General features: G+C 39.9%; 1 protein-coding gene across 1 annotated transcript; it reads left to right on the forward strand.

Annotated features, from left to right (window-relative positions):
• The first annotated feature begins 10,018 nt into the window (after positions 1 to 10,018).
• On the forward strand, positions 10,019 to 13,466 carry LOC140938118 (uncharacterized). The gene is made up of 2 exons (XM_073387648.1): positions 10,019 to 10,341; positions 11,685 to 13,466. Exon 2 carries the CDS (start codon positions 11,705 to 11,707, stop codon positions 13,439 to 13,441), a length of 1,737 nt encoding a protein of 578 aa, XP_073243749.1. The 5' UTR covers positions 10,019 to 10,341; positions 11,685 to 11,704; the 3' UTR covers positions 13,442 to 13,466.
• Positions 13,467 to 18,291: the final 4,825 nt, after the last annotated feature.

Consider the following 18,291-nt stretch of genomic DNA (forward strand, 5'->3'; position numbering starts at 1 on the left):
ATGTATTTATTTATTGAGGCTTTAAATGTATATTACCTTATTGCCATTTGCCGTCAATAATCATTGCTTTTTGAACTTGGCTGGCTTTATGTCTACCTAAAATGTTTAAAAAAAAGTCAGCACTTTACACCTTCAAGGCTGTGCTCTAAGGAAAATTTCAGGGAGCCCTATGGGCTCCCAAGCATTTTATTCAAGTCGCCCAGACCTCAAAGTTGGTGGCCCGAATAAAAATTTTGGGGAGCCCTTCGGGCTCCCAAGCATTCCAGCTGGGGTGCCCAGGCCTCTCAAGTTGGTCGCCCGAGTACATCTGATGAGGAAGTATTTTGAACACACGCGAATCTTACTTGTCTGCTGATCACCAAACTCTGTAATTTTAGCTTTTGGGTGCGACAAAAACCCGCTTGTTGTCTTATGAAACCCATCAAAGTTTTCGTGCCATTCAGATTTAAAACCAGAAACGTGAGCAATGCCACCAAATTGTTTAGGTTTTAAAGAGAGAAAAGTAAAAAATTTCAGCAGGTTTACGTAAACTTCATTAAGATCTTTGGGTCAAACATAGGAAAACTGTGCTTTTTACCAGTAATACTAAACTTGAAAATAAATTTTCAAAAGGTGAATCAATGCCGCATGAAATATAATGTGACGGAGTTTCATATGCGGTTGATCAAACTCAAATTCCCGTGAAAAATACCGTGAAACAGTGAAACCGCCACGGCCCCAAACCTATTGTTTTAAAAAATAAGTCATATTTTAATTTTCTTTTCTATATTATCACTGAATCTTTTAGGATAATTGAGCTTTTCGTGGATACGGTCGAAGCGTAAACCAGCTCTTCTTTCCTTGTTTTTATTTCATTTTTTTGACCGCTAAATTTATCCTGCATGCGAATTTTATAGTTTTTGATACGTAAAATGCCAAGACAACGTGGAACTGCCCTGTTTCTAAAACAACAATAAAAACGATCAGAACGATCATATCTTTTCTTTTTATATTTCATTATCTTATGTAAAGGGAAGAAAACAATCATAAGTTATGTTTTAGCCAAGCAGACTGACAGCAGCCAAAAACCGTAAAAACATTATATTTGCATACTGGTCAATACAGCAACTTCCGTTTTATACAAAAATAAATTACTCCGCGTTGCCAGCCGCGCTCTATGTCTGTCAGAAAAGTATTGACAGTTTCTCCTAAAAACTGTACCTAATTAACCATTCAATCCGAAAGAAAAAATTTTAAAACTATTTTAAGCAGCGGTACAAATTGAAATCCTCGCCGCTTGTCACGTTTAAAGTGATGGATTATGTTACGTGTGAAATCATGCAGAACGACCTTTGAACATCGACGTGCGCCCGTCTCTTTCGTACAACATTCGTAAAAACATTTTCTGTAGGGTTTAGCTAAACTCTGACTCAACAAACCAACACCAGTATGTTAAATTTTTCTTCCTGCTTAACTGAACACTGCATCAGAAGCAAGAGTGCCCAGCCGGGCGACCAGGAACTTTTTTTCAGTCGCCCGAAGCTAAATGTTAGTCGCCTCAGGCGACCGGGCGCCATTAGAGCACAGCCTTGACCTTCCAGAGAGGGTTAAAAACCTTTGTGACCTCCTTAGGGAAAATATACACAGACAATTTGTTCGCCGCTAGAAAACTAACAGATAACTAACGGCTTTTCTAACACTCTCTTTCTCTAACGTTTTGTTTAAATGCTTCAAGGATTTGTCCAAATGGGTACCTCCAACCCCGTTAACTCTTTTAACAAAATCCATGCTATTCTTCACATTGTGCACGAATGTACTGAATAGGTTTGGTGAATGTAAACTTTGACATTTCAGAGATTACAAAAATTGGCAGAATCCTTCCACAACTGCTGGTTATTTCTTTGAAATATGAAAATAAGGTAACGGTTAAGAAACAAACCGATTCCCAATGCTTAGCTACGTTCTATTCTCGGTGGCGATTTCGTTTAATGGTGGCGAGATGGTTTGGTGGCAAAAGGGACTAATAACCCAGCATTAACATTGCGAAAACGTGTATATCCCTTAAATGTCCAACAATGTTAAAAAAAATAGTTATAAATAGACAAGGGTAACATGAAATTAAACCTCTTCATGTTGAAAACGAGAACAAGATAGCGGGAAAAGTTGATCACGTGGTTGTCAATGGCGTCTTACAGTTGCTTACTATTTCAACGCATTCTTTTCCCAACAGCAACCAGTTAAACAATTGACGGAAATTTTAGCTGTTACTGAATTTAACATTAGCCTATGCTTACTGTTCTGAATACGTCAAATAAGATCCATTTTAATAATGGACATAGATAGCACAGGCCTTGTAAAAGAATATAACAAAGGAAGCATAGCAACAAAGGCGACGCGACGCTAAGCTTAAATTTGCAGTGCTGGTCAGCACAGTAGGGGAAATTCACACAAAATTCTGACGCTGAGTCTTTGGTAGCCTAATGTAGGGACACATTTTGTCAAAGATGCAAGCACTCTTTTCGAACAAGCAAATGAAGTTCACAAATTAGCATGCATCGAACACGTTGCCGGGCAGAGGTTCGCGAATTCGGCGCGCTCGTTCTTGCTAAAAAAATTAGCTTCGCAAAACAATTATTTCCGAAGTAATAACCGAAAATTGCACTCACCAAAACGTTAAATTGTTTTTCTTTGTCATTGCTCCTTCCTGGGTCTTTAATGAAGAGACTGTTCCTCCACTGCAGAGCGAACACCAACTTTCCCTTGATCCAACAAGATGAAACTGACGCGCTTAGCAGCGACCCGGTACTTCATATATGCTACATATTTGCCGCTGATCGAAAAGATCGGAACACAATCAACCTCGTCCCCAGGAGTTGTTCAAAGCTGGGTTTAGTTAATCCAGGGTTAGTGCGAGATTTGAATTCAGATTTGAAAGCTTAAAAGCATTTCAGTTTTAATTCTTTTTGTCTACAAGTTGATGATTGGAAGCTCTAAAAAAATAACAGAAAGAAATATCCGAGAAAATGCTTTTGAACACAAGAACGAGAAACCCGGGTTAAATTTAACCCTGGGTTACGCGCTAATCGGCCTTCGAACAACTGGGCCCAGGGCTTTTAGTCCCGAGGTTGGCTGATAATAGTTTGATTCGTCGATTGGAACCCTACTTGTCAATCTCATCCCCAGGGGTTTTCTCGTTTTACATCATCATCTACATAATTTTTGTTCCTTTAAAATGTGAACTGCCAGAAAGCTGAGAAAGAAAAACGATCTCGTGCGAACTAAGAAATCTCATGTAAAACGATTCCCCTCGCCTCAACAATTGCTCAAAACCCGGGGGGGGCTTCAGGCCGCAATGCTCCTTTGCTTTTTTTTTTTCCGAATTTACGTCGCTACCCTCAAGTAACAAGAACAATAATGCTTCGATGCTTTTATATTAATTGGTTCTAAACCCTTGAACTTTCGTTAGATAATGTTCCTATTAAACAAGTTTCCACTACTAAATCACTTGGGATCCTTATCGATGATAACATGGCATAGCATGGTCATATCGACAAACTATCCAAAAATATTCCCTTCAGCATTGCCGCCATTAAGCTAATAAAACCTTTTGTTTCGCCAGAAATACTACATTACATCCACGATGCCTTGGTACAACCCCATTTCGATTACTGTAGTATTGTCAGGGGAGATTGCGGCAAAACGCTCCCTGAAAAATTACAAAAACAGCAAAATCGTGCTGCTCGCATTTTGACTTCTTCCTTCTATGATGCTGACGCTGGGTACTTGTTACAACAACTTGGCTGAAAAGACCTGATTGCCCAGCGTCAAATTCAAGTACAGCAGATTTGATAAGGTGTTCAAAGCTCTTTTTTAATGATCTGGCTCCTGACTACTTGTCCTCTATGTTTACTGAGCGCAGTACGTCAGGCTATGTCTTAAGGGATTCTTCAAACAAATTAAATGTCCCTCTACCAAGAACCAACTACCTAAAAAGGAGCTTTAGCTTTAGAGGTGCAACTCTCTGGAACAGTCTACCCTGCAATCTTAGGCAAGTGAAATCTCTAAATATAGTTTTAAGCAATTGTTAAACCTTCATTTTAGTTAATTACTGGATTCAACTCCAAAAATAGTTGCCAACGTTTGACAAATTGAACTCGAGATGGAATAAGCGTGATAAAGTTTGAAGCAGCGCGAACACACTTTCAAGTGACCTTTTTGTAGACGTCGCCGTCGTTGTTGCTTTTGCTCCCTAATATGCATTCAGAGACCGACTTCACAGTCATGAAAAGCCGCAGATGAGATCCAGTCTGTCAGTGGTCCATTTGGTTCGCGATTTAACTCCTTTCTGTTTTTAATCAGTGATCAATATGATTTTGCCAGTGGCGTGCGTTAAAACACAACTAGTCAAAGGTATAAATTACAAAGCTGAAATAAAACCCTGGAGCACGGGCGTTTTACGCCTTTCTGGTCTTTGGCGTTTTGAAGCACAAAGGGCGCGCTTCTCAAGCATTTCTCGCGCTCCTTGCTTGTCTTCACTCGCCTGACAAACGCAAAAAAAATACTGTTCCATAAGTTATTATGAAATAGCATGTGGCATCGATTGCGGAACGGCATAACTACGCGGAATGCTACACTCAAGAAATAATTAACGAAGTGCGCATTTCTTTTGCGTATTCTCGGTTTGTAACCACATGTCATCTTGATGGTCAATACAATATTTTTTTTTTTTCTCCAAGAATTTACATTAAAATGAAATTTAGTTCCCAGAGAGAGATTCCAGGAGATTCGGACAATCATGATTTTAGCATTCATTGAAAAGAAAGCCGGCTAGGAATAAGCATGACGATTTTCAACATTTTAATTCCATTAGCGAAATATAGGTAGCCCACTGAAAAAAGGCCGTACGTCCTTTAGATCTCCAGGCCTATGAACTACTCGGATTGTTAGTTGTGTCTATAATGAGATCATAAGCGAGCGGCGACTTTTTGAAGGGACGCAATGATAGCCAAAACTCAATTAATCCTGTGCATACCCCATAAACGGTTGATGATTTACAATAAAACGATTTCAAGATCAAAGTGAAGCGGTTCGAATTTGCATGTAGATTTCACTTGGAGTAGACCGACGATATTAACGTTTTCGGCGTTTTCTATTCATCAGTCGGGGAAGATTCAGGAACAACATTCCTATTTAGTTAATTCCAAGGTGCTCTCTACAGAAGTTTAAAACCAGCATTAACAGGGTTTCAAACGTATTTGCCTCGTAACATTTGCAATTATCTGTTTTGTACATTCTGTGAAAGTATAAAAACAGGTTGAAAAAGAAATCAACAACTCAAAACCTACTTCAGTCGCCAGCCAACTGTTTGCGCTCAGAATTAGGTCATGAGTAACGGCTCTGCGTCTTTGATGCCTTCAGCGGGCCGGGCGAAACAATTTTTGGACACAGATTGGCTGCATTTACAAAAACCTTAGCGCCATCAAAAAAGGGCAAATTCGCTGTTTAGTAGATATATTCCCTAGTTTTGAGTCATTCTCCATATACATGTGCTAGGTTCCTGATAGTTTTGATTTTCAACAGGTCATGCCTCAAGCCATTTCGCAAACTCATTCCTCCTATTTGTCTTTTTTCATTTACCGACTGGAAACCACTGTGATTCTCATCTTGGGACCTGTTAACTTCAGCTTTGAACTGAATCGAAACTGAGGCGTGCGTACTACGTCGGATTCCCGGATTCCCGCGTGTATCTACTGACTTAGGATATATGAAAAAAATTATATTCGTTACCTGGCGGAAAAGACATAAAAGTCGATGGAATTGCCTGCCGTTATCGAAAACACCAGAGCGCTGCTCTCTGTTGTGACACGATACCTGGACGATTATCTCCCTCTATCTAACTTACTGTGATTTTGGAATGTAAATACTGTCAAAGGCAAATCAAGATTTAAACAATATCACAACAATGAAATCAAATAAACGTTTATGCGAACAACAAACGGATTAAGAACGGTTAATAAGTTTACATACATACCTACATACATACATACATAGCCTTTATTAAAGTGTCTAATCGTTCTAGTGCCTATTGTCACTATTGGCACTAATTGGGAACACCTCTAAAAACTAAATTACATAATTTTAATTAGTTTCTTTTTTAAAAGAAACTAATTAAGTACTATAAAACATATAAAAAAAGCCGGAAATTAACACTATTCAAGCTAAGTACTCTTTCTAAATTTACAATATAAAAAACTAAATGCACGGAGCTCGGACGCTAAAATGAAAAAGGAAATATGGGTTTTAGCGTCCGAGCTCATATATGCATTTAGTTTTTTATATTAAATGAAAAATAAAAAAAAACTAAACGCATATATGAGCTCGGATGCCAGAATCACCGTGAATGGACACATTTTTGCTGCTTTTTTTCATTATGTTCTAAAGATATATTTCTTTATCGCTTCAGTTGAATCTTTTCTATTGTACAGGTCAGAGAGTTGGACATTGACTACTGCACCGGAAAAGCAACTTGATAGCTGCTGCACAAGGCCGGTTGCGGATCCACGGGAGGGGCCCGGGAGAGCCGGTCCCCCCTCTCCTCAGGGTCTGGATGGCAGGGCCCCCCTTCTCAAGGTCCGGCTGGATCCGGCACTGAAGGCTGCTTCTTGCTGCTCTAAACATAAGCCGGAGAGATCATATATTTAACAAGAAGCTCTACGGGGATCTGCCTCCAATTTCAACACATCTAGTTAATGTATTAATTTACAATGCACGAAATATATTTCAGCTTGCTTTGATTTTCGCGACGAATTATTAACAAAGTATTTTAATTGGCCAGTGATGAAATTTTAGTTCTTATTCTTCAAACATAATAATGAATAGCTTTTGCAATACTGTATGTACTTGTATGGTCCTGCAAATAAAGTTTGTTGTTCTTGTCAACAAGTCTCCAGATACGTCGGCCGCAGTTTTAGTGGTCACTGTTGGAGAAGTTAGACTGAGACTGTTTCCCAACTATTACTTTTGGATCCAAAACACGACAGACCCTCAAGGGAGTGTCCAGCAACAGCATTTTTTGACCAACTAGAGATTGAAGCATTATCTTGCATCTGTCATGGCCAACAAACGGAAAAGGGACACACTTTAAAATCAGTGCGGATGGGCCCGAAATACGGTGGAAATCATAGATGGATGTTCAAAACACGTTTTAAGGTTTAGTGTTCATAACTTTAGAATAACACCTTGGTAACTCAACAATGTTGTGTGCAGAATTCAGTTCATGTACAGGATTCCATCCGGATCTCAGGTCCCAATGCGTATTCCAAAAAAAGGCGAATGATCAGGTCAATCAGCAAGCAAATCAAGCCGAGCGGGATCTGAGGAGGGAAACGACCGTCATTACCCCGCTCGGCTCGCGTCTTTCTAAAAGCTTGTTTATAGCAGAAAGTGCACTTAGCTTATACAGCTACAGTAGCTCACAGGCACACCACTCAAATGCTTAGAAACAAATAAATCAGATGCAACATAACAGTTTAAAAACCCCAACTGGTAGGACGCAACCAGCTGGCTATTTACAAGTGTGGCCGAGGATTTGAACTCGGGACGACCAAGAACAAATCCAGCAAGTGGCCAGAGCGGGACTCCAACCAGGGACCATCGGATTGCGAGTCCGACGCGCTGACCACTCGGCCACGCTCCCTCCATTCCTATGCGCTCGGCTCTCGCTCGTCCCATTATTCGCCCCCTTTTCCCACTGCTAAGCCTACTCCCATAGTAAAACAATACGTGTGGGTGAGGAGAACATAATTTTATGTTCTTTTGGTGTGAGTTCAAAGGAAAGATTACTCCTTGCGCTTTTTTCCACTCCCTCTATCTCCAAGTGAAAGGAAAGATATCCCATTTATAAATACAGTTATCGGCGTCTGCGTGATACATAATCTTTTGCAACTTACCGATATAGTTTAAGAGTGATTTTACTAACCGTATTTATTCGATTAAACGCCGCGGCGCTTATTGAACTTTTCGTGATTCGAGTGCGGCATTGAAGTATACTTACTTTCAACTGAAAAACATTGTTATCAATGAAAGCAAATTTGCAGTGCTTGGTTAAGCTGAACTACCGTATAGTGTTTTCGTGTTTTGATTATATCAGGCTTTGGGCTTCGAATATACTGATCTTAAAACATTGCTACTATCAAGACTTGATTATTACATCATTTGGCTTTTGAGTCTATTATTGGAATAGAGTCAACTCCCTCCAAGACGGACACCTTTGGGACCGCCAGTGCGTGTCCGTCTTAGAGAGTTGTCCGTCTTATAGAGAGTGAAGGGGCGTTTATTCGAGGGCAGTGTTTATTAATATTTCTGCTTTACATGTAAAATGCGGTCAGGTGATTACATCCCATCGACCGTAGCCCCTTTCTCCCCTCATGAAATTCACACTAGGTAGAACTGTTTTTTGCTTTTAAATCACACTTAGATAATAGGGCCATTCATACGAGGAAAAATAAGACGCGTCTTAAATAAGACGCGAACTGTACCATTTATACGAGCATGTCTCATCTAATAAGACGCGTCTTAGCTAAGCCACGTCTTATTTTAGACGAAATATGCCGTTTATACGGAAAGTTCGCGTCTTATTTAAGACACGTCTTATTTTTCCTCGTATAAATGGCTCTAATATTTCGAGCTGGAAATGTTCATGAAAGTGCAAGTCTCTTCAATTTGAAAGAAAAAAAAATTGACAGGAAAGCTAGCAGGATTTGAACCCACGACCCAGATGGTCCAGTCTACTACGACAACCACTAGACCACTGAGGAATTACTGGACGGAGATGAAATCATTTTTAAAAGTACATATAGCATCGACTCCAGACCAAAAGTAGACCCCAACCAGTTTCGAAACAGTGTTTAACCCTAATCACTAGAGGCAGTCCTTAACCCTAATCTGTAAAAGGCAGCGCTTAATTCTAATGAGTAAAGAAGAAAACAACGGTGTGTAAATTTCATGAGGTGTCCAAAGAGGCTACGGTCGATGGGTTCTAATGATAACCGTAAAATGCGGCGTTTATTCGAAGGCGGCGTTTAATCGAATATATACGGTAACCCTAGAACTATTGTCTAACAATTATTGCTAAAAAGGTAGACATAAACAAATAAACAAACAAAGAACGAAGTTAGTGTGTAAATGCATAGTAATCCACAATTCTCTCTTGTCCACAGTAGTTGTGTTCCCCAAAAAAACAAAGCAAACAAAAAACAAAGCAGAGGTGACGTTCTCCGCTTTAGTAGTTTTCAATTGATCGCAGGCTCAGGTCCTTGTTTTTTCTCACGGGGATTGCTTATGACAAAAGTTGAATTTGAATTACTTGCGTTGGCTAAACCTTTATATTATATGGGTCCCGTGATTACAAACTATACTGCGAGGAAGCGGAAGTACCAGAAAATCCTTTTTTTTTCAGCGGCCGGATTAAGCGAACATACTATAAATTTTTTAATGTATTTGTTAAAAATATTTTCTTTTGAAAATGATATGATAAATACTATTGGATGATTTTATTCGTTTTTGACCTCCTCACAAATATGTTATTTATCGATTCTATCCATATTGCAACGAGACAAATTAGTTGTAGGTCCCATCAGCCAGCACATCTTCTCTAAACTTACAACTCAGTCTGTCCTGTGCATTTTTCCATCATTTTCCACTAAGGCTTTGAGCCCAACAGGACAGTTATTTTGCTTAAATATGCGGGGAGACACTTTGTAGAAGGTAAGAAGGGAGTGTTGGTCTAATCTAATGGTAATACTTATGCAGCTTTGAGTTTTTCTTTTCATGAAAGAAATGTTTCATGTCTTTAAGGAATGTGTTCCTTGCCATTTATTTGCATTTAGCCAGTTCGTTTTCTGCTAGATTTCTATAGCGGACGATAGGAACGCTTATCAGGTCTTCCTAGGGGAACTGTCATTAGCTATAACAGTACAGAAAGCATCTTGGGAAAACTATTGCGTGAGATGTTGTACGTGACATGGTTTACTTCCGCTTACGTTGGAGTGGACTCGCAAGCGAAAGATTTGAGCACGGAAGAGACGAGTTCCCAGTTCGATTAGTAACACTTTGCAGTGAAGTGGTAAACGTCGCTTGAAAACATATCATCGCCTGTGAATGAATCAGGGTGCAAGCGAAAGAGCCAGGTAAAATGCGTTGTAAATGTAGATGTGTCCAGTTGGATTCTAATATGACAAAATGAAGCGACGATATTCACTGTGTTTTAGTCAGTGATTTATTTGGTCGACGGAGACTCTGTTTCGGTTTCATACATCTTGCTTCCACTTAAATGAGTAGAGAAGTATCAGAAAAAACAGCAAGGTAAGTTTTACCATAGAGAATAACATCAACTTTGTATGAATAGCACTTCAGCCTTGTAGTAGTCAGCTGGTGTAACTTTACTGTAGCGATATACACGGAAGCCGGAAAGAGCCTCAACTCTCAACAATTATAAATGCCCGGCTGCTGTCAGTGAATCCTTTTAAAACTTTCTGCGAAATCCCTTTCCCTAACCTCTTGAAAGTGTTCTACCTTCAGTTATAATATTCAAGCCAAGCGAGCGGGAAAACCGTCAAGAATTGCTTTGCACCAGAAACTTCGATATCCCTGGGGAGAAAATGAAAGTAGGAAAGTGGCGAGTGGAAAACTAGGGAGTTGATATTTATTCGTTTGTCTTCCTCTCTACATTCTTCTCGTCCCCTGTTAAGCTAACATATCGGAGTACCTTGGCGCATTCGAGATGAGGTGGGGTACTTTATGAAGATGTATCTATGACAAAATTCAATAACCGGAAAGTGAAAAGGGTTAAGTCAAATCTGAAGTCGATGCGGAGTCAAAGCTAGTAAAAAAGAGACCACGGTAAGAGGAAGAGGAAGAAAAACTCGAAGAAATACTAAAAAGGCCAGCCTCGTTCCCAGTTACCCCCGACGATTTCGGATGTGACGTCATCGGTTCCAAGCCTCCTCTGGTGACTCGAACAGCGCGAGCTGACCTGAGTACGAGGCTGTAAGAAAGTCACTGTCATATAGGTATAACGCAGAAAGGTATAACGCAAAAGGCATAAAGCAAAAAGGTATCAGGAACTTGTGAGTTATGCTTGTTAGCGTGGTGCCTCTTTGCGTGATGCCTTCCTGCGTGACACCGTTCTGCTTGATGCCTTTATGTGTGATGTCTTTCTGCGTGATACCTCCTTGCGTGATGACTTTCTGCGTGATACCTTTTAGCGTGATGCCTTTCAACGTGTAGCCTTTTTGACGATTTCTCGCGTAACGTAGCGTTACAACATTGTTACATTATTTCAAATGGCTGCAATATTGTTCCAACATTTCAACCCTCTGTTGAGCTGAAATAGATGTTGCAAATCGTCTCGTGTAACATCATCTTAAAGGCGATGTTTCGCGCGAGATGATTTGTAACGTCCTTTTTTGGCGCAACACAGCATTGCAACATTGTTGCGACATCGTGTTTAAATCGTTGCAGCATTGTTACTATTGTTCCAACATTGCAACGCTGTTGTTGCCTTTTTCGTTCGCGAGATACTTGTTGATAACTGTACCGGATAACGTCAAGGATAACGGGATTGTTGTCATTATAAACGAAGCTGTAAAAAAGGACCTCTCGGGTAATGACTTTAGGGTGAATATGTTGTTTCAAATTTGTTTTAGATCACATAACCGAGGGTAGCATGGCTTCAAAAGCATATGATGAAAGGTATTCAAACAGTGGCTGCCCACTGAACCAGCTTGACCTGTTTATAGCGGAACTCGCTGACACAAAAGCAAGTTTCCCAGACGGTGAAAACACTCACATTATCCGCGAAGAGCTAAATCAGATTATAGAAGGTACTTTACTGGACCTTTCTGGTAAGTACCGACTGTTTCGAAATGCTGTTGTCCAATTGGGAGGAAGCATGGTAGAGGGAACCAAGATTGGACAAGCAGATGAGTTTGACTACGTTTTTGTTTTACCTTCGTTGCAAGAACAGTCGGTGTGGACAAATGGTGAGCCTTTTTATGCCGATGAGTACAACATGAATATTCAGTCGACGAAGCTAATTTTGAAAATGAAAGACGTCCCTTTTATTGATGACATTTTATGCCCTGAATGGTGCGACCAGGACGAAAACGAGCAGAGAAGAAGTCAACAACTTATTTTTAAAGACGGTAAAAGTCCTTCGAGGGATGAAATCTCCGCCATGGTATCTGTAGCGATTTATCGATCTTTGCAATCACTGGTGGAGAAATTCCCAAAGTGGAAACATGTCGCCCGATTGAAATGCCCTTCTGGCAGGACATACCTTCAAATTCTTAAGTTTACTGACCATAATGGATCAGAAACTTTGATATCGGTTGACATTTGTTTAGCCATCCAGATTCCCTACCGTTCGCCGAGCTCTGAACATCAACATTTGCAACTTCTGTTTGAATTCTGGTCTATCAATACTATTTCATGCTCAAGGAGGTCAGAGACCCCTTGGGAAACGTCAACGCTGAAATCTCTTCCGATTAACTCGTCGGAGAAACGCTGCTATCGTGTTCTAAAATATCTCATTCAAACTTTTCTTGAATCACATTTCGACATGTACACAATGGAATACAAAGCAGTTATAGAAACTTACACACTAAAGACGTTGATCCTGAAAGGTATGGTAGAAAGTAAAAAGAAATGGGGGTTGCAACGTGTGGGCCAAACGGTCTTAGAGGTCCTTGATCTGATTAGGCAAGATTTGGCAACTGTGAAAAGCAAGATGACGAGCTCTGACCCAATGGAAGATCATCCTTTAAAGGTTTCTATGGATTACTCTTTGCACCCAGTATCAGCGGAGCCAGCCCTGTTTCCAAGATCGAAATTGTACCATTCTCGTAAAGACTTAAACCCGGTATTCCAACGGCCGGAAGCTATTGAAGACCAAGTTACAACCATCATCGAACTACTTCTCATGGTGAGGGATACAGAAGAGGGGAGACAGCACATGATGTCGCAAATTGAAGCAATCGAGAGGCTAAAAATTCTTCTAAAGGATGGTACCTACCAAATTCCATTGATGGAGACACTGAAAAACCGAGAGGAAAGTGCCAAAAGTGGTGTTTATAACAATTTTTTGTTGATTTGGCATGTTGTCGAGAGAGAAGATTTCAAGGCCTTCATGAGAAAGAGCAAGTTTGGTATTCCAGTCCAACCAGATGGAAAACAGGACGATTGCATAGTGTTTCCTAAGAGGTTTCCTGTCTTCGAATTACTTAACTGTTGTTTGTTCAAGAAAGAAGCTCGTGAAGAAGAAGGGATTGAAATAATGGAGATGGATGTATTCGATCATGGCGATTGGAAGCAAGTGGTTTGCTGGAATGTTAACGAGTCCGTTGGCTTAAAGTCGATTATACCATGGGAGCTTTGCTCGTCCTGTGCTTCTCAGAAGTCGTAAAACTTTAATAAAACAGCTATTTTTTGTTCATAATATCACTTTCTCACCTTCACTTCTAAGATTGAGAGGGTGATGGACGAGTTGCAAATATCCCCAAATATTTGTATGAGATAACAGAACCAGACCCAGGCAACAGTTTTGCTTATGGCTTCAACTGGCCCTTAGCCCTAGCATACAGGGAGTGCTTTTTACAAAATTATGGAAGACCCAAGAAACTAACGTCTTTATTTTTAATTTGTAAAAAGAATAGATGCTACGATATGGTGTTCTTGTTTGGACACCTAAGAGTGACTACAGTATTAACTAATTCGGTATTTTATTTGTTTTTAGATGTTTCTGTAAAACATATATATTGTAAAACACTGACTTGCTTGATCTCATAAGAAGCTACAATCATGAACAAAAATTCCTGGGATAAACTTGCATTTAGTGGGACTTTCGTCAATTCACACACGCTCGAGCTCACCCACCTCACAAATAACGTTGGACACTTGTATCCAGTGGGGAAGGGAGAACGGCCAGTAATTTTTGAGTAAGACTCACTGTTTTATGAGGGCACCCCAAACATTGCAGAAAAAAAATAAATACTGCGTTAAGCTGCATTACATACTGCATAACGGCTTTTTTCCACTGGAGCAAGAGAAGTTAAAGCTCTTAATTTTTATCTTTGCCTGTCTGTTTTTATGAGTTCCCTTTGTGGGCACAGTGACTACGTAACACCAAATGGATTTTAAGGTCCCGTCTTTACAAATCCCGCTATTTTTAAAACATATTTTTTTTACACTAGCATGAGCAAGTTTACTCCAGTCTCGTCTGGACAGAAACGACCGATTCGTCAGTGTGTAAAAAGAAGAAGTGAGCAGTAGTTTAAATGAATTCAGATTCGTGTGCACAGGGTCTTAATATTATCAAAAAATATTTTCCAGTAGAATGTTTGTTAATGTTTCCTTAATTTATTGCTACTTCAACGTAACAGCATTTAAAACGCTAAAAACGGTGAAGGGATATTTCATTAGTCATTGTAAGTTAACAAATCAAATAAAGTATTTACTTGCATACAAAATGAAATTAATGTGTTTGTGGAGTGGCCCTGAATCTTGGTTTTCCCATTTCAAACCACGCGACGATACCACAGAATCCCAAATGTATGTCGTCCTATGCCAGCTTAGTCAATAGGCTTTCTCTTTTGATCTCTTGTCTGCGCCAAGTCTGGGAGAGAGCGGGCTAGAGAACGGCGTTTTCGGCGAGTATCTCTCGGTGACGTAACAGCTCACTGTAGAGTCCAGGATTGACCGAGCCGAGAATGCCTAGGGACTAGGCTGGTCCTATGCACGTCTATCCACATCCATATGTATGCATAGCCTGTTCCGTTCCAGGCTCCGAGATACCGAGATAGTTGGGTCCGCGGAAAACACCTTATTCTTTATTATGGGATAAAAGCAATGACACGTGGCTTCTCAGGGGGCAAACAAGTGAAGAAATTGCTATTGGAAGAAATCGTGGTTGAGTTTGTTTATTTTAGACAACAGGAAATGAAGACCTTTCCATCTTAAAGACAATAATGTCAAAATGACGTGTGGAAGAGATCATTGTTACTTTTTTGGGTGCAGTAGCGACCGTAGATGTCCTCATGGCAAGAAGTAAAGACGTAAATCTTGCTAAAACTTGATATGTACATTTTGCATGACTAGGAAATCGTCGTCTCGTTTTGATAGAATAAACAAACTCGACCGCGATTACTCATATTGGCAGCTTTTATCGCTTGTTTGCCCCCTAAAATACCAAGTGAATTGGCTTTCATCCGATCGATCCTAGAGCGCGTGCAAAGATGGCGGGAATCGTGAATACGGTCTATTGAGAATGACCGAAGTTGAAAATACAACGGGAGGAAACTGGGGAGAACATCACTTGGTCTGAATTGGGAAATCAAAACATACAAGCTAACAGGGTCTATTGGAGATAGCATATAGTCATCGATTATTGCTCTGCAACAAAACACTTTAAAATATTCAGTAGGCATTTTGTCCACTGAGTTGAATAAGCTTCTTTCTAGTATCTCTAAACGCGGTAAAATGAAGTCTTTTAGGAGTTCTTAGCTTAGCTACGAGCAATCGGACGCATCATTCTATGTTTTTTTTATTTATTTATTGTTGTATGTTTTTGATCGTATATTATCTATTGATCTCAACTGAAACCATCTTTAAAAAAAGTATCCTTCGTGTGGCACGAAATTTTGCGCTCTTAAGAGTGAGTCCATGAGTGCACCAGGCAGGCGTGCTACATGCCATCTCTCCGATTTCGCTGAAACTTGGCCAGTTTAAAGGGTCTACCCCAAAACTCAAAATGACAAACTGGTTTGTAGTTTGGATCTTTATGGTGGGAGATAGCCCACCCAACTGGTTTAATTAAATTTTTTACCAATAAAAGGGCTTTAATAACAGGCAAAAGTAGGAAGCTCTCAGGACAACTGTTTTTAACCTTTGACTATGAGGGTTTGTGTATATGTTGATACGTCTTTAATAAATGCAAGAATATAAGTTTCAGTCAATTTGATTGACAGCTTGTCAATCACCGGCCTTGAATATGGGACCACCTTTTTAGCCATTCAATTATTTGCTGATTTTGAGATCGAATATCTCTCCTTGCCAGAAAGCTATGACAATAACTTTGTTATTCCCTGCTTAACAACAATTTGGTCTATAATAAACACAAAAAAAATTTCTGGGCGCTGTCTTTTTTTGGCGTCAGATGCCAATTCAAAACTACACCTAAAACAGACTTATTTCCACTTCACCTTTCCTACAGTTCAACAGTTAATGACTGTTTAATTTAATAAACCGACACTTTCTAGCCCGTTGTACAAGAATTGTAATGGAGGAGTTTAATACATGCTTAAAACGATCTAGATTTGGCGAGAAAATTAAAGATTTGACACTGATTAGTAATGCATGTCACCAAAATATCGAGGGCAAAATCGTAATCTTTGTGAGCTCGTTTAGATGTTCTCGCAAAATCAGAGATTATTCTTCTTAGGAGTTAAACTAATAATAAGTCGTCTTATTCAAGTGTTTATTGTCTATTGTCTTTACTTTGAGAAAACCAGGCTGTTCTTAATTTCCTAGGGGAGATTTCAAGGCCACATGGCGGGCGGTTGTTGACAAACTTTGAGTCACGCCAGTACACGCCAGTCATAAAGCAATGTCAACTCGCACATCTAAAGACAACATTAAATGATGAGAAATTCTTCCTTCTAGCGATAAAGAAATTAAGGTCTTAAAAAATTCGTTTAACTTCTGGCTACGGCCTCGGAAAAAAAACAGTATTTACTATTAGAAAAAAGTATTGTGTTATTTTCACTTACCGCCGTCGATGTATGCTGCGTGACCAGACAATATTTGTTCAAAATCAACTTCTTTGCCTTCAAGCAAGGCTTTCCGATTGGCCTACTTATCTCTATCACTATATTTGTCTCTTCCTATCGGCATTTTTCGGCAAATACAAGTTGTTCGAAACTCTGTCACTCGATCACTCTCAATCAATATTACGCCCAAGTATTATGTAACCAAAAAAAGAGCCTGCAATGTTTTAGTTCAGCGAATTTCCCGCGCCTACCCCGGAATCTAAACAATTTTCGGTTGTCTAGAGTGGAAGAAAGAATGAATTTTAAAAAACAAAACACACTAAAAAAAATTAAATTGCCTTAAATCATTTATAAATTTATTATCTTTTGATGGCGAAGTCCACACATTTTCACCTGCAAAACTTGTTGTTGCTTTTGAAAGATAACCGAATTATCTTGTTTTATTAGTGAATAACCAATGCAAAGTACTATTTTGTAATCGGTATGATTCTGTGACTCTATACAAAACTATAATGTAAATTACTTAAATTCATTTAAAGAAATTCTATTCTTTTACAAAATTAAGCTTAATTGTACAGGACTGTACCGGCCATGGTACATTTGTACCTCATATTCCAGAGGAGACCAGACAGAATCATGACCTTGCCGGATTGCGCAATCAGCAAAATTGTAACAGCACGTGCCTGTCAAATTTCAGACCATGCAATTTATTTGACTAATCGTCCAAGGGGCGTTCTTTTCAACCACGCGTTTGTGTTGTAAAGTCGCAATATGTCTCAGCTTTCCTGTTCATTTGCGATCTTCTGTGGAACGGAATGCGATTTCTCTTCGCGATGGCCCGGACGGCAACAACTTATACCACTAAATTCGTGTGCCGATGTCATAAAGGAACATCTTAGAGATGTAAATGTATCTCAATCGTGCGTTGTATCCGAGAAAAAGCTTATTTTAGCTCGCGTTGGTTTGTTCGAAGATGATGACGGCCGCGATTTCACGATCTGCCCCAAACATCGCGCAGTCCTTGGAGTAAGATTCCGACCATCAAAAAAATGCCAGCATCCTCTTCACGGCAATCGATAGGGCAAAGGTGACAGAGGAGTCAATCTGAAGACGGCAAAAGAAATCAAGGAAAGTGGAACACTGTAGTTCCAGTCGGTGCAGGTAATTACAAAGATTTTATTTTGCATAGGGTGTTGTTACTGACTTGCTTACTTCCTATGCGCACGGCAACTGATAAGAAAGGCGGAAAGACAAACATACTCAATTGGACCGTGTGACCCGAAACGCATAGATCACGCGTGAAAGGGGAGGATAGGCAAGGAAGGCCTTCACACAAGGCTTTGGGCAACGTGGGTTAGTCAGACCCGCCCCCAGTCGTCTCTCATTGAACCTCTCCCTACTAGCATAGGCCCGCATGGTTTGATGGGTATGATGTGTCTTGCGAAGTCGACTGGGGACGAGTTAGACCAAGACAACTTCGAAGGTGCTA

This window comes from Porites lutea, chromosome 1 (assembly GCF_958299795.1).
Source record: "Porites lutea chromosome 1, jaPorLute2.1, whole genome shotgun sequence".
Classification (NCBI taxonomy): domain Eukaryota; kingdom Metazoa; phylum Cnidaria; class Anthozoa; order Scleractinia; family Poritidae; genus Porites; species Porites lutea.

Bases quoted from the DNA above. Each gene is read 5' to 3' on its own strand.
- LOC140938118 (XM_073387648.1), top strand. From the start codon at position 11,705: ATGGCTTCAAAAGCATATGATGAAAGGTATTCAAACAGTGGCTGCCCA.